The sequence below is a fragment of the Taudactylus pleione genome, unplaced genomic scaffold (genome assembly GCF_031769625.1).
Source record: "Taudactylus pleione unplaced genomic scaffold, aTauple2 ptg000041l, whole genome shotgun sequence".
NCBI classification, from domain to species: Eukaryota; Metazoa; Chordata; class Amphibia; order Anura; family Myobatrachidae; genus Taudactylus; species Taudactylus pleione.
Genome location: NW_028284443.1, coordinates 18,773,226 through 18,798,135, shown reverse-complemented (window position 1 = coordinate 18,798,135; position 24,910 = coordinate 18,773,226). Strand labels below are relative to the sequence as shown.

The window sequence follows — 24,910 nt, the reverse complement described above, 5'->3', positions numbered from 1 at the left end:
ACCCTCCTCCCCCACCCGCATAGCGCTGCATGGGATCGTACATTGCATCTCCAGAACAAGTGAACATGCAGTAAAATCTGGAGGTGCGATGTACGACCTCACGGGAGGGCGCACTGGCTGATCTCGTTCCCACACACGGTACGATAGAGCAGCGATATCGTACCAAACCGTTGGATTAGCTGCTATATCTCAACGTGTATGGGGGCCTTAAGGTAAGTAGCGAGTATCTCAGAAGTTGGGAGATTTGTGTTTGTCAGGTAATTATGGAAGAATACTTTCTTAACGCAAGTGTTACAATCACTTTTTCTAGTGAATAGTGCAGATCATTTCATACATACAGAGAATTAGTTTCACATCAATAACTCTGACTCTTTACTACAGTAAAATATTTATTTAACTGGAACTCAGCCTGAGGGTCTGCTCCAGCTAAAACAAATCTCTGTTAGACAGCAAAAATAATTATAGCTTACAAGCAATACACGTTCACTAAACTAAACGCAGGTAATTTCAAAATGGAACTAAACTCACTATGTCCTAGAACAGTGTAGTTCTTATTTGACTAATACAACTTAAACACTGTGTTATATATGGGATGTAGTTGGCCGCCGGTGTAAATGCCGACGCTGATATCCCGACAAGGGAGTTAAGATAGGCGTCAAAATACAGATGCCTATCTTAATCCCGACACCGGAAAGCAGACTGACGGATGTCCGAACAATGTAAGTCCGGGGCGCCCGTCTTCTTTGCCGCGGTGGGGGGATAGGGTTAGGGCAGCTAGCGGGGTTAGCGCTAGGTTTTGGTGGGGAGGTTAGGGTTAGGCACCACTAGGGGGGTTAGGTTTAGGCACTAAGGGGGAGCGTTAGGTTTAGGCGTGTAGGAGGGGGACTTAGGTTCAGGAACTAACGGGGAATGTTAGGGTTGGGGTGCAGGGTGGGGAGAGTTAGGCTACCAGAAGGGAGGGTTAGGGTTAGTATACTCACCCGACCCCTGTTGGGATACCAACCATCGGGGTGCCGCTGTCTGTATTCTGACAGGAGGCATCCTGACAGCCGACATATCATACCGATTCCTTATATATAACTATGCATTAAGATACCAGTAACCCCGCTAGTTTACGTCTGTTAAACAGTTCCCATTGGAGTACTCAATTGAGATCACTATAGCATCTTATCTAGTCGTCTCAGTACTGTAAGTTCAGAGTCCTATGTTAAATAGACGTTTTGCAGGTCTAGACTAATTGTAATCCAAAGAACTTGCTTTATTTAAAATATGTCCTTGGTCTCAGTTTGCAATCAAGCAGCAACGTTACGCACTCTCCAATTTATTTCTGCAACAAAAGTATCCCTTTATTTTGTTTTAGCAGATAGTCTTCTTATTTTATCTTACAATCGGGGCGTTGAGAAATTGTGGAAATCCTGCTGCTCGATATATATATACTAAATGATTGTAACCAGTAATGTAGTAGTTTCTCTTTCCATGAGCATTACCTGTGTCTCTTGCTAATAATCAGAATGTCTGCCTTTGTGAGAGGTTATTTGATATACAGTTTTGAGATGTCTCTCTACCCTATACAAAGCTGCACCATTTGCCATTCCCTGTCCAACCGTTAAACATTGCAGTTGATCCTCCAACGGCTAAGCTACCAACTGCCCGTTCTATCGTGCCTCTAGCCAGCATCAGCCAACTCCCAGGGTCCTAGCTTCACAAGCTGTGTTTAAGTCAGGTGCAGCTCTTTCTAACAGTCCATTACCTCACGCTGACCTTAGAAACAGTATGTTCCCTTTCCATGCAGGATCGTAGGGTGTCATATAAGCAGGCATTATAAATAAGTGTTGCAAGCTGTAACAAACAAATCTGACAATAACGCAGGAAAGTCGCTGAGGGGCTATAGATTAAGGCTGAGAGCGCCGATCACTGGCCACAGTGTACAGATAGAAAGGGAATAAAAAACATGAACCTTAGGAGTGGCTGTCTGATCCCAATTCTCACAGGATATAGTTGGAGCCTTCCTAAATGTACTCTGCAACCACCTTGCCAGCATCTGATGGGTAAGCAAGCGGCACCTCAGCAGTAGCTTAAACCAATATCAGAGGTAGACCATATTTCAGATGCTAGCAAGTTGATACGTTAAACAGTGCGTAACATCTTTACAATTGAATTGAGCTTTGTAATGAGATGAAATATAAGAGCAGCCTTATTCCGGGCACCTGAAGTTGCATTGTCTCTGACTGAAGACATCTAGGCATAACTGTGACCTGTTGGCCTTACTCTGCTGGCGAATACAGAATGCCGGGAGGTTACACTTCCTGGAGCAGCCTGAGTTGTCTTAAGGTGCGTACACACTGGGCGATAAAGTGGACGACTGAACGATATCGTTATCGTTCAGTCGTCCACTTTATCGTCCATTTTTAAGCCCAAAAAGTTGAACGATGACGACGACGCGCGTTCCCGCGGGTCGTTCGTCATCATCGTTCATCAGGCTGACATGCAGGCCAACCTGACTATCTCGTCAGGTTGCTGCATGTCAGGGAATGGGGGAGAGAGCCCGGCGCTGAACGATATCGTTAATGAACGACATTGAGCACAGCCTGCCGGGGACACACTAGACGATATCGCTCAGGGAGCATATCGTCTAGTGTGTATGCACCTTTACTTCGCCACTCCTGGGGGACAGAGATTCCCTTTCCATCAGTGACTGCCTGTTACTGACTCCTCCAAGTGCGTTGTTTGCAGTCAACTCGCTTCCATCACCAGGCTCCTATCTTGGCACCTGGAACTAAGTACTACTTGGCATATGTGGTCATGATGCTCTTGCTGTTTGGTGCCGGCTAAGTCCAGACTAGCTGCTTACTATAAATCAGTGCTGTGCTTGTTAACTAAAAGATAGCAGGGCTTGGAGACACTGGGATCAACTGAAGGACAGCCGGAGGAAGGAAGAACATTTGGTGCTATTCTGTTAGTCCTAGGATACAAGCAGATTAATTTGTTTCTTAAAGGAAGATCAAGTTTATTAGCTCTAAGAAAACATCTTTAAAAATACAAAATAATTCCTTACTCAAGGTGCTCGGAATATCACAGCTTACAAGTTGTTTCAGAAATACAAAGGATACACTTCTAATGCTGGTTAACAGGATACATACTCCACGATGTTCAAGATGGTATATCCACTGTTCAGAGTCCTGTAATACGGTAAGCGTTCGGCATCCCGGCTGGATCTGGATGCCGCAACTTACATTACCGGCACCAGAATGCCGAAGGTAAGTAACGGGGTTTGGGGTAGGGTTATATTTAGGGTTAGGCACTAGGGGGAGGGTTAGGATTAAGCACTAAGGGGGGGAGGGTTAGGTTTAGGGTGCGGGGAGGGGGAGATTAGGTTAAGGCACTAGGGGGGAGTTTAGGTTCAGGCACCAGGGAGGGAGGGTTAGGGTAGGGAAAGGGGTAGGGTTAGCATACCGACCACCAAGTGTCGGTATGTTAACCCTGTCGGGATCCATGCATCGGGATTCTGACTGCCTGGATCCTGTCTGTCGGTATTACATACCGATTCCAATACAATTCTGGCAGAGAATACAGAGGTAGTAAACCAGCACACAGCCTTTTTAACCCAACTAAGATTAGTTACCAAATCTAGATGTATTGACAAATATTCACATTTATGATCTCAAATCAGGAACAATGACTTCCCAGTTTGGAATTCAACTCAGTTGACAGTAATCTTTCTCTTGCGTTTATCCTTTGAAGTTTTGACAACTTAGCACACCATGAAGCAAACATTTCTATTTGGATTTAAATACAATCTGATTGAACACATAACTTTCTCCTTCCTAATAAATGAATTAGCATGTTATTAGCTGTGTCTGCGTGACACAATTGCTGTCCTATAACAAAGGTATACGGTCAGAATGTCAAAGCTGTGAATGTTAACACACAATTTTTCCAGGTTTTAGGGTTGAGCTGCGGCTAGGGCAAGTTAAAGCCCTATGGGATACTGCATAGTTGACATGCTGTATGTTGACATTCACAATATCAACATATTACATGTCGACCTCTCGTGTGTGCCGACATACTGAATATTATCATTAACACCATGTCAACATTACACCCCTTAACAAGATACTTTGCCACTCAGTACGCTTTCTATGGATCAGAACGACTCATTGAAAAAATACTGTTCTATATAAAAGGGCACTGTCCATACATTTATACATACGTTTCCACAGTTCTCCTGCTGCGCACTGCACTGGGATTCCTTCCCCTTCATGCTGCAGCTCTGGACATTAACTATTCTAGTGCAGCAGAGCCAAACATTAAATATAACATCTATTAAAACATTTCCCGGCATTTGAATTATTTTTAAATCAATGTTTAGCTCTTTTGGTGCTGCAGTTACCAGACACTATTCATGTGCCACAGGTAGCTGCATCAGGAGTAAAAAATGTACACACACACACTACATGACTACATATTCATACCCTAATAGGCACATAGTGCCGACATTTCCCATTGACGGCGACATATAGCACAAAAGTTTATGCAGTGGTGGCCATTTTCACTGCGTGGTTTGTGGCCCTACATGTTCTGATCTTTTATTCCTGTATACTGTAGCAGAAGTCTTGTTTAGATTCATGCCACCTATATGCTTATTTTGTTCATAGATATATAACTGATAATATTCTGCCTGAACCTCCACTAGCATACTGGCCTCTGTGTTCATCGTTGTAAAAATAAAAAAAACACCCCTTTCATTCTTATATTTTAAAGACCAGACGTAGGAGGAGTTTAGCATTAGGAAAATATTTTTCCAATGATGTCATCTCCAAGTGCTGGCAGAAGAGTTCCACTGCACACAGGTGCAGTGTGAGCAGAGCAAACACGGGAATAGCCCAGGTCGTCGCCACGGTGTGAAAGGGGTCTGTCCTGGGTCGGACCTGGGATTTTGTTGGAAAAGGGGTATTACAAACCTTCATTAACACATTGTTTCCAAATCCATCCTCAAAGTACCCTCACAGTCCAGGTTTCATGCATGACTACAGTTAACTAAATAAATCAGTACTAGAGTCATTTTTATTTTATCTGTGCTCAAGCATGGATATAATTAAAACCTGAAGAAAGTTAAGGGTACAGTTTGGGAAAGGCTAGTATAACCTAAACCACACCTAACACGCACCACCCCAACTCTTCCGGGTATGGTATGGTATGTCGACACGTAATATGTCGTCAATGATCCTGTTGACATTCATCATGTTGTCACTGATTAAATGTCGACATGAGAGAATAGACATATCGTCCTTTGTGGCCCAGTTGTCACTTGCTCCCGATGACTGCAGCAGCTCCAGTGGCACATTCTGGGTCCCGGCGGTCATGTGACTGTCAATCGGTGGAATAAATTTGACGGGGTGGTGATCCGGTGAGTATTCTACCCCTAACCCTCCCTCTCTAGTGCCTAGCCCTATTTCTGAGAATGGAGACATGTTGCCTGTCTACATTTTAACAATGTCGATATCATAAATGTCAACATTGTGGTTCAGCATTCTGAATGTGGATATTGTTATTGTCGACCTTAGGACTGCATCACACTCTGCCAAATCGCAAAACTATATAGATACTCATCATTTACAGACAAAATGTCCCTGGCATGGCAGAGTGATCTGGGTACAGAACTTACATATAAATATTGTTTGTTTTTTTTGGTCACATAGCCAGGAACTGTCAGATTGTTCCCTGGCTTTGTTATATGATTTCAGGCAGCGCAATCACAAGCTTTGGGTGTACACATGGATAGTACTGTAGGTCAGGGCTTGACAAATTTTTCTAAAATCTAGGAGCCAGGATGGAATTGTAGGAGCCAGACCACCGTCCCCCCAAAAAAATTACAGGAGTGAGCAGGGCCGTAGCTAGGGTAGTGCGGCCGGTGCCATCGCACAGGGCACCACAGGTCAGGGGGCGCTGTTTGGGCCTGTCAAATTTCTGTTTATTATCATTCTTGCTTGTAGCTTCCTCTTATTTCATCCCTAGCATCTGCTGGCCTCTCCTATCTCTTCCCTGGCCCTTCCCCATGAAGCCATGGCACTTTTTTGGGTGCATTATGTCCCTTTGAAAAATGAGGGGGGGGGGCAATGCTCTTTCTGGCACATGGCACCAATTAGTCTAGTTACGGCTCTGGGAGTGAGTGAGGAGCACAGCTCTGTGTGTTATGCAACTGTATACACACTATACTAGTCCACAAAATGGTCACAGTTGAATGGAGGCCCCCTCACTGCTCTGCACAGCTCCACTGCTCCACCCCCCACCTTCCAGTAATAACAGACCACATTTCACATAAAATAGTGGTGCCAGAAAGTACAACAAAACCCCGCTCCCCTCGTGGTCACACCACTATCCCTCTGAAGCCGCTCCGCCAGCCCTGGCCACGCATAGACCCTACTACCGGAGAGCTCTATGCAGCCGGAGATAGGAGACAGTAGACAGCCGGGACGTACAGGATGATCAGCGTAGACTGAGACTGACAGCTGGGATCAGAGCAGGCCAGAATGGAGAGGAGTAGTCAGTGCAGGCCGGGAAGGACAGAGGCACAGCAGTCACCGCAGGCGACACTCAGCACATGCACTCCTGTGCATGATATGAACACCGCAATACTATAGGCACTAATCTCTGCCGGAGCTGATGAGGCTCTTCTTCCTCCCTCACTGCCAAAATCTAGTAGCCAGGCAGCAAGATCCAGTAGCCATGGCGACCTGGCCCCCGGGATTTGTCGAGCCCTGCTGTAGGTAATGCCTAATTTACACCTAGAAAGGTATAGGAATGGTCTACTCATCTATTGTAAATGTGCCACGGGCGATCCTAAAGTTGTTAAACACATGGGTACATCTGCTGGCTAGTTTATTCTTATGTGGGCATCTGCTGCTCTGCGTAGTACCCAATTTTGACTCTAATTGAAAGCCAACACAATTAATCTATTTGTGCAGCATAGTGGCATTTCTATAAATCTCAGAAACTACTTTTGATTTAGGTTTGAATGGGTAACTGTAGTGAGTCAAGAAGCAGTGAATTAAAGGAGAGATTTAAATGTCCTAATTGTAAAATCTGGAATGTTGGGAGAGATGTATAGCCACTGCTAAATATGCTGCCATCTTCTGGTGTACAAGATTAATACAGCTCAATCTGTTACAGACAGCGGGTATGCTATGTGTGAAGGATGCATAGTTTAGCAAATGTACCTATTTACTAAGCTTTGTTAGGAGATAAGGTACCAGCCAATCAGCTCCTATCTGCCATGCCACACGCTGTGTTTCAAAAATGACAGTTAGGAGCTGATTGGCTGGTACCTTATCACCATTCACTTTATCTCCTAACAAAGCTTAGTAAATAGACCCCTAAATCTGTAAAGTTACAGTTGCTAATGTTGGCGATGGAGAGGCTTTGTCACCAATACCTTCTCACCATATAGAACCGTGGTTGATGTGTAAAGAAAATATTGTCAAACCTGTTCACATCTTTTCATAGTAATTTTTAGTAGATCCTATTTATTTTCACAGTGTTCCCTTGCAACAAGTAACAATGTTATTTCATGGTCAGTTAAAAGACATTTTACATGTTCTTGGGCAAGGGTGCAGTATGACTGTTCCTAATTGTGGTGATTAGTGGAAAGATAATAAATATTGGGTCCTATTTTGAATAACTGTATCATTATGTTTTTCTTAACTTTTTTAAGGAAAAAAGGGAATTAAATTTGTTTTGTGATCTGGAGGTATATTTACTAAACTGCAGGTTTATAGAAGTGGAGAAGTTGCCCATAGCAACCAATCAGATTCTACTTATCATTTATCGAACACCTAAAAGATAATAGCTAGAATCTGATTGGTTGCTATGGGCAACATTTCCACTTCTAAAAACCTGCATTGTAGTAAATATACCCCCTAGAGCAGCATACCTCCCAACATGACCCTCTCCAGGAGGGACACAATGCTCTGGTCCTGGACTTCCCTGTTAAGTTATGATTGGTGGAGGCTCCTGGGGTGGGCCTGCAGTACAGTCCAACATTCAAATAGTGGAGTCACACCAACTGCCAGTGAGTCCCAGCCAGTGATATTTGGCAGCGTGTGAAATGACAGTTGGTGTGACTCCCCTATTTGAATTTTGAACTGCGCTGAAGCCCCACCTCTTACTAGGGAAGTTCAGGACCAGAGCATTGTGTCCCTCCTGGAGAGGGTCATGTTGGGAGGTATGGAGCAGGGGTTCCCAACCACTGTCCTCAAGGCACACTAACAGTCCAGGTTTTAAGGATAGCCGTACTTGAGCACGGTATGCAGTCGGGAAGCCGGCGGTCCTAATCCCGACACCCAGCTTCCCTACTGTCATATCCCGGCAAGGGTCTAAAGACAGGCGTCGATATGCCGACGCCTGTCATTAGACATACGCCGGGAGCCCGACGACCGGCATCCCGATCAAAGGGACGCCTGGCGCGGATAGCCGGGGGGTGGGGGAGGGTTAGGTTTAGGGTTCCCGGAGGGGACTTGCGTTAGGCACCCTTCCGGGAGGTTAGGTTTAGGCTAGGTTAGGTTTAGGCACCCCTCCGGGAGGTTAGGTGTTAGGCACCCCCAGGGGGGACTTAGGGTTAGGCCCCCCCCTGGGGGACTTAGGTTTAGGCGGCGGGGAAGGGGGGATTAGGGTTAGGCACTTGGGGGGAAGGTTAGGGTTAGGCACCTCTAAGGGAGGTTTAGGGTTAGGGGATAGCAATAGGTTAGTATATACTTACCTCTGACGATCGGGATTTGATCCTCTACTGGGATGCCGCTGCCGGGATTCCAACCGCCTGGGATGGGTCTCGCGGTAAATCATACTGATTCCCTTGAGCACAAGTGACTTAATTAGTACCTCAGTTATTTTGATTTAACCATCTGTGCACAATCATGGATATCACTAAAACCAGGACTGTTAGTGTGCCTTGAGGACCGAGGTTGGGAATCACTGCCCTAGAGTTGTGGGAAAAGTCCTTTGAAGATCACAGATGTGCATATTTCTGTATTTTCCTTCACACTTTTACTGATGTCCGAGAATATTCCCATTCCTTAGTGCAGGGGTGGGGAACCTTTTTTCTACCGAGGGCCATTTTGACATATATAACATTATTCGCGGACCTGGTGACGTCACACAGGGGCGGGTCCACAATCGCCGGTGATTACAGCAATGCCCGGAGCACCCTGTGGATGCTCCAGGGAGCTGTAAGGGCAGCGGTGTGACCATCTGAAGCATCCTAAGGATGCTCCAGGCGGCACTGCTGCATAGATTCTGGCTGCAGGATACCATTCTAGGCACCCTGCTAACAGATGAGGATAGCAGAAAAAAGCTCAGAGGGCCAGACCAAATGATACTGCGGGCCATATACGGCCCCCAGACCTAAGGTCCCTGCCTTAGTGCCTTGAGAAATCTTGGAGCCTGAACAGTTTTATTTGACTGACTTTAAATTCCATATTATTTGGTCCAAACTCTACTATACAGTAGTCTATAGGGGGATTCAACTCTCCACCTGGCATTACTGCTATGTATTGCTACATACATTGCCATTTAGTATGGAAAGGAATCATCGCTCATTTTCCTGGGCACCTGGAAGGGGTGCGAGGGAAAATTAGGGAAAATAGTCATACAGAGTGCCTTCATCACCGTTCTGGAGGCACTCCGTGGCATATCAAGGAAAATGGAGTCACTCCCTAAAGGTGCGTACACACTGGGCGATAAAGTGGACGACTGAACGATAACGATATCGTTATCGTTCAGTCATCCACTTTATCGTCCATTTTTAACCCCAAAAAGATGAGCGATAACGACGAAGCGCGTTCCCGCGGGTCGTTCGTCATTATCGTTCATCGGGCTGACATGCAGGCCAACCTGACTATCTCGTCAGGTTGCTGCATGTCAGGGAATGGGGGAGAGAGCCCGGCGCTGAACGATATCGTTAATGAACGACATTGAGCACAGCCTGCCGGGGACAACACTACACGATATCGCTCAGGGAGCATATCGTGTAGTGTGTACCCACCATAAGTGTACAAGAGGGGGAGCTGTCTCCTGTAGATCAGCAACTTTTATAGCAAGTGAACTGTGTTAGTGTCACTGCTCTTTTAAAATATTGAATAATTAATATTTAATTTCCTCTTCATTTTAAGTTGCAACAATCAAATACATGTTTGCTGGAAATGAGGAACATTTTTCACATGAATCACGTTTTATAGGCCATTTGTAGCAGTCACAGAAGTGCCACGTTCAGGCAATACAATATAATTTAATTTCTGCTCCACTATTATGCATCATTTTTGGTAGGATATCCTTTGGGATAGATATGCCAAGACTTGGAGACAGATAAAGTGGATGGAGATAAAGTACTAAAGAATCAGCTCCTGTCATTTTTCAAACATAGCGTGTATCAGCTCCTGTCATTTTTCAAATATGGCGTGTAAAGTGACAGGAGCTGATTGGTGGGTACTTTATCGCTCTCCTTCTTTATCTCTCTATTAGTACAAGTACCCCAGAGTCTTTTGAATACAGCTGAGTTGATGTTAAATCATTTTATTGTGAGATGTGACTATCATTATAATTACAGGGAATGTTTAATCTTCCACTTTAGTCTCTGTCCCATAGGAGCTTACTATCTATGTTCTATACCCCACAAGCAGACAAACAGAATGGTTTGATTACCCGCGTAGACTAATAGCCTGGTGTTATACCACTCCTTAGATCCACAGCAAGGAACGGGTGAAATAGGAGTGATGTTATTAACCTGCATCATCTTTATTGATGGTGGTTGTTTTCTTATCTGGTGCGAATGTTTTCACTTGTCATATAATTTTGTTTGTGTTAAAATGATTTAATTGCTCTATGGATCGCCCCCTTTTTCTTTTTCATATATCATTTCTTACCTGATTTTCAGATATTTGAATGGTGGTATTTTCGGAAGTACGGCACATCATTTATTGAACAAGTCTCCGTAAGTCACCTGCGCCCTCTTTTAGGAGGTATTGACAATAGCGCACCAAGTAGCACAAACACGAGTAATGGGGATGCTGACTCAAGTCGACAAAGTGTTTCAGGTAGGATTCCAATCACTGCTGTAGAGAATACTGATTCCTAAACTGGCAGATGGCTTGCAGTGACTTCAGCAGTTTGTGTGTGTGTGTGTGTGTGTGTGTGTGTAAAATGGCACTCGCAACACTTTTAAGGTGCTTAAAGTGTTCACTTTAACAAATAATCATAATCATTTAACCACTTTTAAAGTCCTGTGAGTGCGTCCTGCTTGCCTTTTTTGTAAAAAATGTATTCTGCAAACGTGAGTGCCATTTCTGCTGTATTATATGAATAGAATATATATCGTTTTCTTATTAGAAATTAGTTCCAGAATTTTTTTCCATGCTTTGTTTCTTCATTTAGACATTTATAAAAGTATAGGAAATGACTGGTGATCAAATGCTGTTTTTAATATGCATCTCTTATGAAAATCTTTAATTTGCATAGTGTTTATGTAAACATTGTGCTACAAATATATAAACAAAATCAATTTGAAGCTTCTGAAATTCGATGTGAACATCTACAAAGGGAACTAAACATAAAGGCTTCATTTACAAGGTAGTGTGGTGAAGCCATAGCGCTACCTAGTGGAAGACCATAAAAAGTACATTTCTAGAAGAATTCATTTTGGAGAATATGAAAATCCATTTTTACTCTTCCCAGGTTTTTGCCAGTCAAGTTAACGTCATCTCAGTATAATTTCATTTGATTTTAAAATGTTAGTCATAAGTAATGTATTACAGTTTCTAATTTCTTGATTGTCGAAGATTTGTCTCTCTCTTGTCCTGTAGACATATTATTGATCATTTGGTTCTCCTAGCAGTGTTCAGGGCGATTTCTTGTTTTTGTTTTCTCTGAAGATAATAGATACTTCTGTTATGTTGTATGTCTGCTGAATATATATATTATACCTTCCTTGTAATGAATCTCTTATTTCATTATCCTTTTCTTCACTATCACAGAATGTAAAGTCTGGAGAAATCCATTAAACTTGTTCCGTGGTGCAGAGTATAACAGGTAAGTTGTGTAAAGGGCACCGTAAACATGCATATGGTCATACCATATACTTTTATGTGTGTTTCAGAGTGGCAAGCACAGGATTTAGCAAGAGAATTTAGAAATGTGTCTTTCACCCAAATATTTCTGACCTACTATAGTCTCTATAGTAGCACATACTTTAGCAATACTTCTTTGGAAAATCCTACAAATCATACTGCCCATATAATGTAGTCCTCCTCCTTTCCCCACCATGCTTGCCTATGATGTTTTCAAGACACAAACACGCCATAGTAATTATATGCAGGGAATATATTTCAGTGACCCCAATAATAATATGGAAGTGGTTCATACCAACAAGTTATTCAGGCTCCTATTTACTAAAATGCAACAAAAAAACAGGTTTTCTATTGTTGCTTAACCCTGCAATAGAAAATGTATAATTGCTGCGATATACTATTTGAGCGTTAGAGTATTACACAGCTGCACGGTAATACAATCCAGCATCGGTATAGTTTAATTTACCACCTGAGCAGCCAGTCTTTAGTGCATCTGTGCGTACTATGCCTGGCTTGCCAAGTCTCAAAGACACACTGGAGCATTCTGACTCATTCCAGTTTCACTTTATAACATAATATTACTAGGGATGTGCGCCGGACCATTTTTGCCGGATTTGGATTTGGTTCTAATTCGTCGTCCGGCTTTGGATTTGGATTTGGATTTGCCAAACTGCGGTGACTGGCTTTGGATTTGGATTTGGATTTGGATTTGGATTTTTTTACAAAAATTGACAAAAAAAGCTAAAATCACATAAATTGGTCTTTTTTTTCTTCCTAGAGTATTATTAACCTCAATAACATTAATTTCCAGTCAATTTAGACCATATCACAGCTTATAATATTGTTTTCAACATTATTGGCCAAAGGTTGCAGTGAGCTGACTGGTTACTAAGCGACAAAGCAGCGGCACAACGACACAGACACCACAGTATAAAGCACATCTATGACACATTGCCACACAGCAGTGGCAGAAATGAAAAGTAGTGCACCCACCCAGTGGGGTACGGCCAGCAGAGTCACAGTACTTGTTTACAAAGTGGGCTACGGCCCTAGGAGTCACAGTGCACAATCTTATTAGCATTACACCGCACATAGGGCCTGATTCACATTACACCATAAAGTAGTGTCTCTTATTTATGTTACGACACACAGTAGTGCCCCTTTTACACAATGCCCACAGTAGTGACCCTTTTACACAATGCCCACAGTAGCGGTGTCCCTTACAGAATGTCCCCCAGCAGTGGTGCCCCCTATGCAGTCCCCTTAGTAGTAGGGTCCACTATGCAGTGCCCCCAGTAGAATGCCCCCCAGTAGTATGCTCCCCATTAGCAGCCCCCCCCCCCAGTAGTATGCCCCCCCAGTAGTATGCCCCCCATTAGCATGCCACCCAGTAGTATGCCCCCCCAGTAGTATGGCTCCCCCAGTAGTAGGCTGCCCCAGTAGCAGGCCCCCCCAGTAGTAGGCTGCCCCTGTAGTATGGGCCCCCCCTGTAGTATGGGCCCCCCCTGTAGTATGGGCCCCCCCTGTAGTAGGCTGCCCTAGTAGCAGCCCCCCCCCCAGTAGTAGTAAGCCCCCCCAGTAGTATGGCCCCCCCAGTAGCAGGCCCCTCAGTAGTATGGCCCCCCCCAGTAGCAGACCCCCCCCAGTAGTATAGCCCCCCCCAGTAGCAGGCCCCTCTGTAGTATGGCCCCCCCAGTAGTATAGCCCCCCCCAGTAGCAGACCCCCCCAGTAGTGCAGACCCCCCCCCAGTAGCGCCCCCGGACCTTTGACAAGTAAAAAAATAAAAAAAATAAAACTTACCTGATTCCCCGCTCCCGCGCCGTCCGCTCTGTCACACGCTGAGGAGGGAGCCGGAAGACAGAGCTCATGTGTGAGCTCCAGCCGACTCCCTCCATGCAGCAGCCAATGAGAGTCTGTGTGACTCTCATTGGCTGCTGTAACAAACACACAGCTGCTGCTGGCGGCTGTGTGTCTGTGTCTGTGTAGGGCAGAGCGCTATCACTGCGCTCTGCCCTACACGCGAGGAGACCTGATGTCGGATTCTCTAGTGAGAATCCGACATCAGGCGGCCGCCGTTCGGCCCCGAACGGGGATCCGAGTCAGGCGGTGAACACCCGAACAGTGTTCGGGTGGACTCGGATCCCCAATGTTCGGAGCGGTTCGGATTCCACAGAATCCGAACCGCTCATCTCTAAATATTACAGTATGCTACCACCACTTGTATCACCGCAGTCCATTACATAAGGAAAGCTTTCCCTGGGAAAAAGCCACCGAATCCTTTCGCTGACACAAGCTGTCACCCTATGATGTAGAGGGTGAAGGCCAAATGATGAAGAAAACATGTCCCATAAATAAATAGGCCCCTCAATTACAATTTCAAGGTATCTGTTTAAACCAAGTGCCACACACTGAGAGCGCCTTATGAAATCTAAATACCAAACTATTGGGAAATTCTATGAGAAAAGCTTTTTTTTGTCTAAGTAAGTGTAATCAGTGTTCTTCTGGAGATGTGGGAAGCAGAACGAGACATTGATCAGTAAATCTGAGACTTTCTCTGAGTTTACCTCTAATAAATAGAAGGGAAGAATAAATCTGATTGCTCTTCTAAGTCATTGTGAGTCTGGTAATGAATAATACCCCAATCACACATATCTCCCACTAGCACAGAAGATCCCCCTAGCACAAAAGATTTCTTACATAGAAAGTGCCGGTCCCTGCATAATGACAGCTACCGGAGTCCGCAGGAAAAACCCCTATCCTGTTACACAGTGATTTACAAGCCCCCAGACAGTGTCCTGTTATCCACAGTGGACCCTCCACACCCTTTTCTAATTGTGTGTTTCCTGCATATTCCATTTCCTTCCCTCCTCAGTGCTGCTGCTGAGCTTCCGATGCCTGAGTACTTCCTGGACTGGTCACCTGATCATCAGGTGTCCATCAGAGCTCAAGCCATGCCCCCTCACAGTGAGGCATGCCTCTATTAGCTCTTTTTTTCTGTGTTTTATTGGCTGCTTCGTGGGCCAGCCCGCAGCTCCAGGCAGTGTCTGTCTGAACTATCAAAGGTGAGGCTGAGCTATTACTGCCTCGTCTCTCCTTGTATTTCCAGGGAGTGCTGCAATTTTCATGAGGAGTTTTGCCTATAAAAACTAACAGAATAATGTAAAGAAGATATTTCTAAGTTATAAAGTTCTAATAATTTTTATAGTCAAAACTCTGCAGGCTGACAGGGAGGAGCTCTCGCTCCCCTGCCTACCCTGACTGGCTTGTGCATGATTCTCATTGCTGTTTAATCTGAGATGTCTGAACAATTGTCATTTTGACGGGTGCAAAGAACATTGAATGAAAAATGTCTAATTGCTGAACTTTACAGAGAACATAAATTTTCACTGTTCTCAGGATATTTGTAGAAGTAGAATATCTATTGCTTTTCATTGTTTTTTGTCATTTTCAAAATCTTATTTTAAGTTTTTCTCACTTTAGTAAGACATTCTCCCCTATACATAAACTACATATGCCTACAGTATAAATTACATGTCAGAGTCTCAGTATGAGAGAGTGTAGGATTTACATAATTCCCCTATACATTTATTTTGTTTGTATAGTGTTCTCTCTCTATACCTGACTTGTCTACAGCAAAAGTGAATTTCCTAATATTAATTTCACTGCATCTCATCCCTGATAGCATCTGGCCATTCTAATGCTGACTTTATCTTCTTCCTGAAGCAGCTGTAAATGCAAACACTCTATCTGTTTTCTGTTATCTTTTCCATTTTAATATCCATTTAAAATATATGAATCATTTATATAGTAAAACAATGATGAGATCACTTACTAGCCCCAAACCACCTGTTATAATCTCTTTTGTTGCCCAGTATTCCTGCAGAGGATGACAAAACTAATAGAGGGGTGTGGTAGTCTAATTAAGCAAAGAGCCCGTATCGCCATATAATCACAAATCCATTTCCAGACTACACCTTCCCATTTGAAACCACTATTTTCCATTATATATTCACTATACATGACAGTTACTGGTTGCTTTCCCATAATATAGTGTCCATAATCCAATATCTTGCTAGGAAAAAAGATTGTATGATCAACATTCCCAGATCAGGATTTTTCATTGTATTACAGATACACGTGGGTGACAGGACGGGAGCCGTTAACATATTATGATATGAATCTTTCGGCGCAGGATCATCAGACCTTCTTCACATGTGACACAGATCATGTGCGGCCAGCAGATGCAAGTAAGAGCAGCACTCTACACTAATGTTACTTGTACAGGCAGCATTCACCTTTTTGTGTAACTGTCCCGTATGGCCTATTAACACAAAATAAACACCTTACTTGGACTGAGGCCATAATTTCTGTTCCAAAAATGGGATAAATGTAATTGCCTGCGGACTCCAGGCATCGGCAAGATCTGCGCGAGGCTGCCCAAAGTGCTAAAGTAGCAGTCCTTTAAAAATTGATTTTTAAATGACTACTACTTTAAACCATTGGGCAGTCTCGCACGGATCTCGACGATGCCTGTAGTCCGCAGGCTATTACATTTATCCCAATGACTCTATCTGTGTTGGAGTTACAGTGATCGATGAGCAACAAAATATGTGGGTCCCTGGGACCCTCCACTTTACAAAAAAAAAAATGAAGTCCTACCTGACCATTTCTGGTTCCCATCATAATTTATACTTTAGCCTTCCCCATATGCCTGTCAGACACACATGCCACAACACATCCCCACATACCCCTAGAATGCCTATCTTATACCCCCAAAAGTATCAGTTTTGTACATAGGGGTCAGACTGTAGTCTGCTGCGGTAGTTAATCTTCTGCAGGAGATTTCTGTGAAATCTTCTGCATCAGACTGTTCTTACATGGCCATGATACATAAAATTATGTAGAAACTAGTTTTTGCATCATTTTATAAAAAAAAACGCAGACCAATAAATAAATTTTAAAAGTATACCAAAAATATTTTTTTCTCTTACCTTTGTGCACTCTTCTGTCCTTTATTTTATTCTGTGTGAGCTGGCGGCACTCGTGCTGAAGGTCCTTATGGCTCCTTGTTGTCTAGATGTGTGGGAGGTGGAGGTGGGGAGCCGTCGAGAAAAGTAGTAGGAGGGGAACTGGGGACAGATGTAGGAGGTGAGACGTCGGGAACAAGAGTAGGAGGTGGGGAGCCGGAAACAGGAGTAGGAGGTGGGGAGCCGGGAACAGGAGTAGGAGGTGGGGAGCTGGTGACAGAAGGATGCAGAGTATTAGATGTGGAGGGGAGCCACATACAGGAGGAGGTGGAGGGGAGCTGGGACAGGAGAAGTAGGCAGGTACAGGAGAAGAGGTTGGGTGCAGCTGGGTATTGAGAGGTGAGGAGTAGGCGGGGACAGAAGGAGGCACCTGGGTACCGGGTATTAGAGGTGGAGGGGAGACGAGGATTAGAGGCAGAAAGCCGGGGACTGCTGGGGCCAGGTGCGCCGTGCTACTCTTCGTCCTCAAGGCGTCTGGCTGGATAGATAGGGCCCTATAGGAAAGGTGACCTTTGCTTTTACTGTGGAAGGTCCTCGGTGAAAGGAAATGGATTGTATCTGTTGTTGTTGGGTATGCGTTGTCTTGACTTCTCATTCATATATATGATACCACACCTCAGCCAGGGACCAGACTCTGGATATTACAGAGTGAGATCGGGCAGCAATGGGGATCCAGCCCTTAGAGTTTATGTTCCACCATAAGAATATTTTGCAACCATTGTACATGACCTTACTTCAAATAGAAACCAAATTGTGATATTTTCTATAAGGCAAATTTTAGTGATGGTTATTATGTAATTTGGAATATGTATATGTAATACTGCTAGGCCCATTGATATTGGAGAAGATTAGAAGCACCTGTGGGCATTAGTATGACCGTATTGTAGTGAAGATTGGCACCCACTATAAGAAAGCAATCACATGGGTTTGAGAGCAGTATTATAAGTAAAGGAACTTTGATATGTATTAGGATTGCCACTCCTTTCTTCCTGCAGTTTGTCAAGGCAAAAGTGTCTGGGAGAATTACCTCCATTCTAATTGAGAATGAATACAAGACAATTGGATTTTATGTAAGAAAACAATGTAGACCTGCTCTGTCCCTCCTACAGGCTTCCAAGACCACAATGCAGTTGTATGGGGGAATGATCCTTTTAATAGATAAGACTTTCAAAGCTATAACTATGATCCAATTGTTAAGGGCAATGGAATATGCTGTTGCCATATAAGTAATTGATAATGATAATAATAATATAGAGTTGTTATCTTACTGGAATGTAAGAGACCAGAGACTAAGCCAAGAGCAGAGAGGGGTTGTGCAGGGGAATGGGACAGCATGAAGGTTAAATAGAAGCCCAATAAGGCAAAAACTTTTAATTTCAACTCTTGTCCATCTGCTTCATCATACACTGAAACCACGAAGTCGCTGACTGCTGCAGTTCTTTTATTGTGCCTAATTTTCTTCACTTTGGGATTAAAAGGAATTACGAACATTTAACAGAATATTTGGTGTTACAGGCTATTGTATATCTCAGTTTGTTACATATATTCATTCACCTTACTTTTCTACCCTTAAAACTTTTTTTTTAAATGAACACTCATATTGGGTATCAAACTAGCAAAATGATGATTTTGTGGGGAAAAAAAATCCCTAAAAGGCTCCAGCTCCTTCTATTTTCTGTTTTGGTCTTCTTACATTAGAAATTGTTCCCATACAGATACAGCAGCGATAACTGGCACACACTGTGTGATGAGAGACTTGCTGTAACAAATTGTCATCTTCCTGGATAGTTGGCCTCCTAATGTTTATGAAATATGATTGATGATGTAATGCAGGAGCAACCCAGTCTGCTTTAACTAATAACACACAAACAATTATATGTTTTGATATAACATTATATATAAAATTTTTCACAAATCTATATAGGTCTAATACAAAATATGACCTCTATTTGCTTAAAATATGGCTAATGGGAGGGAGGAGAGGGGGGAAGTGGCTCAGATTGTGCAAGCATCATCAGCAGGACAGGACAGGATGTACCAGTTTTATAGTATATTTAAATATACAGAGCACCAATATATTGGGAGAATATGCTGTGGAAATTTGTTTTGAGGCCATAATCCATTTGAAGACATCTCCCCATACTAGTATAGCAGCATATCACAGTCTGTTACCACCTTGCATTGCAGCCGCAATAAGACTGTTCTGTGGTCTGCAAATGTCCATCATATAATAGTCCTGCATGCAGTGTGTGGGTCATTAACAATGACCCACACACTGCATGCAATAGTAGGTCATTAACAGTGTTTATTTGCTAATAAACCTAGCCAATCTGTTTGCTCTGCAAGAAATGTTACTGTGCCTGCTGTTTAGGTTATAAGACGCAGCTAAACTAGCTTGTATAGTAGCTTTCTTATTTAAATTCCGGTTATGATTTTTTTTTGTTAAACAGTAATGCAGAAGGCATGGAGAGAAAGGAATCCACAAGCCAGGATTTCTGCTGCACATGAAGCACTAGAATTAAATGAGTGAGTAGCCATATTTTACTGCATAAACAGAAACCTCTGTAATTACTTGTACTGTGCTTGTATCACATTACTCATCTATGCCACATTGAATGTCAGCAAGTATTTACCTCAAGTACTGTATGGAGCACCACATCCTGTACATCCTACCAAAGTGCAAAGGAAAACCTCTGTAAGCTAAAACAGTTCTTCAGGTCAACTACTTGGTTTTCTTGACTTATTATCTGGGAGCCATTAGTGTAAAACAAATTGGCTTCCCTGTGGCTGTTTTTCTATTTTACTTATAGGTCCACATGACCAGAATGCTGAGGTTATCCTGCAACATAAGCATCCCCACAAGAATGACCTTTAGGTTGTCTAAGCATTCTGTTCTGCTTGCACAACTAGGGTCTGTTATCATTTAGGCAGAGACCTAGAACTGGATTAGGATTTGTGGGAACCCTGGTATGAAAGTTTCATTGTTCAGAGCAGGGTTTCCAAAACTCTGCCATTACAGTCCAGGTTTTAAGGATATTCATGCTTGAGTCCAGATCTTAAATCAAATTGACTGAGGTGCTAATTAAGTCACCTGTGCTCAAGCATGGATAGCCTTAAAATCTTGACTATAATGGCGGAGTTTGGGAACCTCTGATCCAGAGTGTTTGCCTGACTTGCAAATGCATGGAGTCCGCTTACCCAACCAGCTTGCATATACAGGTTGCGCAAACACTGCCTTGGATGACTACAGTTATGATTTCTCGGCTTTATGTAACAAATTCCAACGTAGCAAAAGAAAAATTGATAACCAGGACTCCTGTGGACATGTTTTAAATCAGGGGTTCTCAATTCCAGTCCTGAAGTACCACCAACAGGTCATGTTTTTGTGGATTCCTTTATATTATGTACAAGTAAGTTGATATACAGTCAGGTGCATAAATATTGGAACATTTACAGAATTTTCATATTTTGGCCTCTATTCACCACCACAAATGGCTTTGAAATGAAACAAACAAGATGTGCTTTAACTGCAGACTTTCAGATTTAATTTGAGGTTAATTACATCCAAATCAGGTGAACGGTGTAGGAATTACAACGGTTTCTATATGTGCCTCTCACTTTTTAAGGGGCCAAAAGTAATGGGACTATCAACTCAAAAGCTATTTCATGGACAGGTGTGGGCTATTCCCTCGTTATTTCATTATCAATTAAGCAGATAAAAGATCTGGGAGTTGATTCTAAGTGTGAATTTTGCACGGTGTAGTATTGTCTCTCAAATGTCTATGAGTATAAAGGAAAAGTATAGGTATAGGAATTCAATGTAGATCTTGATTTATCACACAGATGATGGGGATAGTGTACCCAAACTCACAATTAGACACATGATGTGAAGCTCATAAAGGTTTCTTTCTTGTTTTTACATCATGTGCATCCTCCATCCAGAAGAAATACAATAGAGGGAAGCATACCCTGACTCACTCGTTAACAGATAGAAACAGGTATCTAAAGGTTTCTTTAGGCTAATGGTGGGTACACACCTGACAGATATATCTGCAGATGATGATCGTTCATACACACTGAGCGGCCACTATCTTCTTGTGCCCCTGAGTCCCGTCGCGGGACCCGGCGGCTGGTAGTCGGGTCGGGGGCGTATTCCGCCCCCCTCCCCGCAGCTGCCACTGTGTGTGTACGGGCGTCTGCAGACCGCCCATACACACCTGGCGATGGACAGATATGTCCATGTAGGGGACAGATATGTCCAGGTGTGTATGGGCGTCTGCAGACCGCCATACACACCTGCCGATGGACAGATATGTCTGCAGACATGTCTGTCCATCGGCTGTGCAGCACAGCCAATGTGATATGTCTGTGAACGATGCAGTCATATCGTGTGTGCACACTGGCCGACGTGCAGCAGATATATTGGCCGATCAATTGATCGGCCAATATATCTGTCAGTGTGTACCCAGCTTTAGAAAAGGATGCAAAGATGGCGTACCACACTCACTGTTAAAAATGTGTAAACATTCCTATCACAGTTTCTTTTAAATCCAGTCTGTGTTAATCATTTCTTTCCACCATATTCAGTCTGATATATAATAGCAAACCAAGAAAAAACAGGGGAGTAATCCAATGTGTATAATAAAAAGGTTCATTTTATACATATTCACCTATAATTGAGGTAAAATATACAGATACTTTTTAATTTTGTATGTTCTTTGACAATATAAAAAAGGCTGAAGTAAAAATACCCGGACCATAAGATATATTATTATCACAAAAGAAGTTTCCTTATAGCATTCACTTCCCTGCTTTGGAAACTTCTGTATTTTGTGATTATAATGTAAATGTACCATTTATTGTTACATTTGAATATCAGTAATGATTGTAATGGACTATGTCATTTCCTGGTACTTCCTGATTGGACGCCTGTTAGTTAAATACCATGACTGATCACAGTGCACACATCTCGATAAAGACTCCCATAGAGACAAAACCGGTCAACAAAACATTTGAGGCACTGAAACATTTTAACAAATGGAAGTTCTGAGGTAAACTTGCATCTACTTATATCTTATAGTCAGGGTTCCATTTTTTAGTAGTGGGTATATTGTTTCAGCCTTTTTTATATTGTCAGAGAACATACCTTTTTAATTTCTATATTAATATTCATTCTCATTTTAATTTGCTACACTTAAATACTCATGGCTGTGGTTATACCCATTTGACTGATAGATACTTATTAAGGCTGCTCTGCACGCATTTTGATGATTAATCCATTTTTCTGTCATAGATGTGCTACTGCGTTTATTCTTCTGGCTGAAGAAGAGGCTACTACAATTGTAGAGGCAGAGAAGCTGTTTAAGCAGGCACTGAAAGCTGGGGAAGGCTGCTACAGACGGAGTCAACAATTACAGCACCACGGTGCTCAGTATGAAGCTCAACACAGTAAGATCCAGCTATTCTTTAGTGCATACAGTTGTAAAAGTTTTTATTGCAACATTTTGTTTTCTTTGATTAGTTAAATTGATTAATTTCTCACCTATGACCAGGCCAGGATTTAAATGTGATTGATGTATACAGTGAAGTGCCATAAATCATGGGATAGCAGTATGTAAAGGTAATGGCAGGAGGTATTGGAAATAGTGCCCAACGGATGAGACATTCCATTTCCGAAGTTGTGCAGACATTCAACATTCCTTGATCTATGGTGTCACGTGTGTACTTGGAATGTCTAATGGAAGCCATTATTACCCATTGTGGACAGAGCAGTGGCTGACCATGGGTGCTTAATGATCGTGACCAGCGGCATTTGACCAGAATTGTCCGTGGTAACAGACAAGTGACACTGGCTCAAATCACATCCACATTCAATGTAGGAGGTACCAGACGCATATCCAGCGGTCAGTGCAGCGTTCTTTAGCTTCCATGGAATATGGGAGCAAAAGACCCATCAGAGTGTCCATGTTAACACTACAACACCGTACACAGCGCCTCACCTGGGCTCGAGACATCGCTAATTGGACCCTGGAGGACTGGCAACATGTAACATGGTCAAACGAGTCACGGTTCCAGTTGTTTTGGGCTGATGGTAGTGTTTGGGTGTGGCGCAGACCCCATGAGGCCAAGAACCCCAATTGTCTACAAGGCAATGTGCAGGCTGGTGGTGGTTCCATAATGTGGGGTGCGTTCACGTGGCATGAGCTGGGTCCGCTTGAACATGTTATTGACCGGTAAACGCTACGTTGCATTGCTTGATGACCATGACCTTGATGACTTCATGTACCCCCACAACGATGGAATATTACAGCAGGACAATGCACAGTGGCATCAGTCCCAAGTTGTTCAGAATTGGTTCGAGAAGCATTCTGGAGAGTTTTGACGAATGGTGCTGCCACCTTGCTCGCCCAACATGAACCCAATCGAGCATTTATGGGACATGGTGTAGAGGTCCATTCACACCCAAGATCCTGCACATACAAATATCAGGGAGCTGTGGGAAGCTATCCAGACTGCATGAGTCAACATCTCTCCAGAGGTCTTCCGTCCACTTGTGGAATCAATGCCACGTCGAGTTTCTGCACTTCGCCGGGCTAGAGGGGGTCATACACAATACTAGGCATCTATCCCATGACTTTTGGCACTTCAGTGTATAATTTTATTTATTTTACTTCGAGACCACATTTATTGAGCTTCACATCTCACTCTTCATTGTAACAAAGTGCCAATGCCCTATTCTGCTGCATAAATAGACACACAAATTAAACAATTAAATATAATCTACTATTTATTTGTTTACATTTTCATTTTACTATTGCAATTCTGACAAGCTTGCATAATGAGAAATAATGATGAAAAAACTAGGGGCAGTCTGTTAGATACAGTCCAATGCAGCCTAACAAATGCCTGGTGGGGCATTTGATAATATGCCCCACCAGGCAATATCTGGGCCCGGTGATAATATGCTCTGACATTGTGTAGATACAAGTTAATGGAGCTATTTGAATCTCATTAACATCTCATCAATCTGTACACAATACCTGCCTTCAGTAACAACTTGGGGTTCTGTCTGCTGTCCCGATCAGGACAGTTTTGTTCTAATTGGGACCGACTATTGCGAGGAATAAGTGGTTACTTCTGCTCTGCATAGTGAATGTGTGTGGTATAGAAGGTGTTTGTCAATAGTCATTTGAAGACTGATTTATTGGGAATACAAGCTTTGGTTCTTTAGTTTTCTGCAAGTGAAAGTTTATTAAATAATATGTAGATTTGGCCAAATGCTTAGGATCCCAAATTTACAGCACATCGGTTTTAATATTTAATACTTTTATGTTGTTTGTCATGCTGGTTTAGCCGATCTATTTGCCTGCTGCAGTGAGAGATAGGACCTAGAATAAAATTCCTTTAAAGCTTGTATATGTATTGTAATGTTTCTTATGGAAAGGTTATGACAATGGGCAAAACCTTTTTCAGTTGTTGTTGTTTTAGCTAATAATTGTTTACTAGTGACTGTAAAGCAGTTTTTACAATATATAATATCACAAAACTGAATTTATATAAAATTGATGATCTTTTCTCATGATTTACAATCTAATACAATACACAGCACTAATCCTGCACATATTTTGGTGAATCAGAAATGAAATATTACACTGTATCATTATGATATGACCTGATGAGTAATCCTCATTCAGTGAATATATTTTATTGCAGTTTAAAGTAGTGAGAAAAACTTCAAGAGTGACTGATTTCTGCAGTAGTTTGTGGGA

General features: G+C 42.8%; 1 protein-coding gene across 3 annotated transcripts in view; it reads left to right on the top strand.

The window, feature by feature from the left end:
• ST7 (suppression of tumorigenicity 7) overlaps positions 1–24,910 on the top strand; it is a 122,915-nt gene that overhangs the window by 68,277 nt on the left and 29,728 nt on the right. For all 3 annotated transcript variants that reach the window (XM_088456242.1, XM_088456233.1, XM_088456250.1), the window contains exons 3-7: positions 10,925–11,084; positions 12,021–12,075; positions 16,246–16,361; positions 19,592–19,667; positions 22,435–22,589. In XM_088456242.1, coding sequence (XP_088312368.1) covers positions 10,925–11,084; positions 12,021–12,075; positions 16,246–16,361; positions 19,592–19,667; positions 22,435–22,589 — 562 coding nt within the window. The remainder of the gene's footprint in view (positions 1–10,924; positions 11,085–12,020; positions 12,076–16,245; positions 16,362–19,591; positions 19,668–22,434; positions 22,590–24,910) is intronic.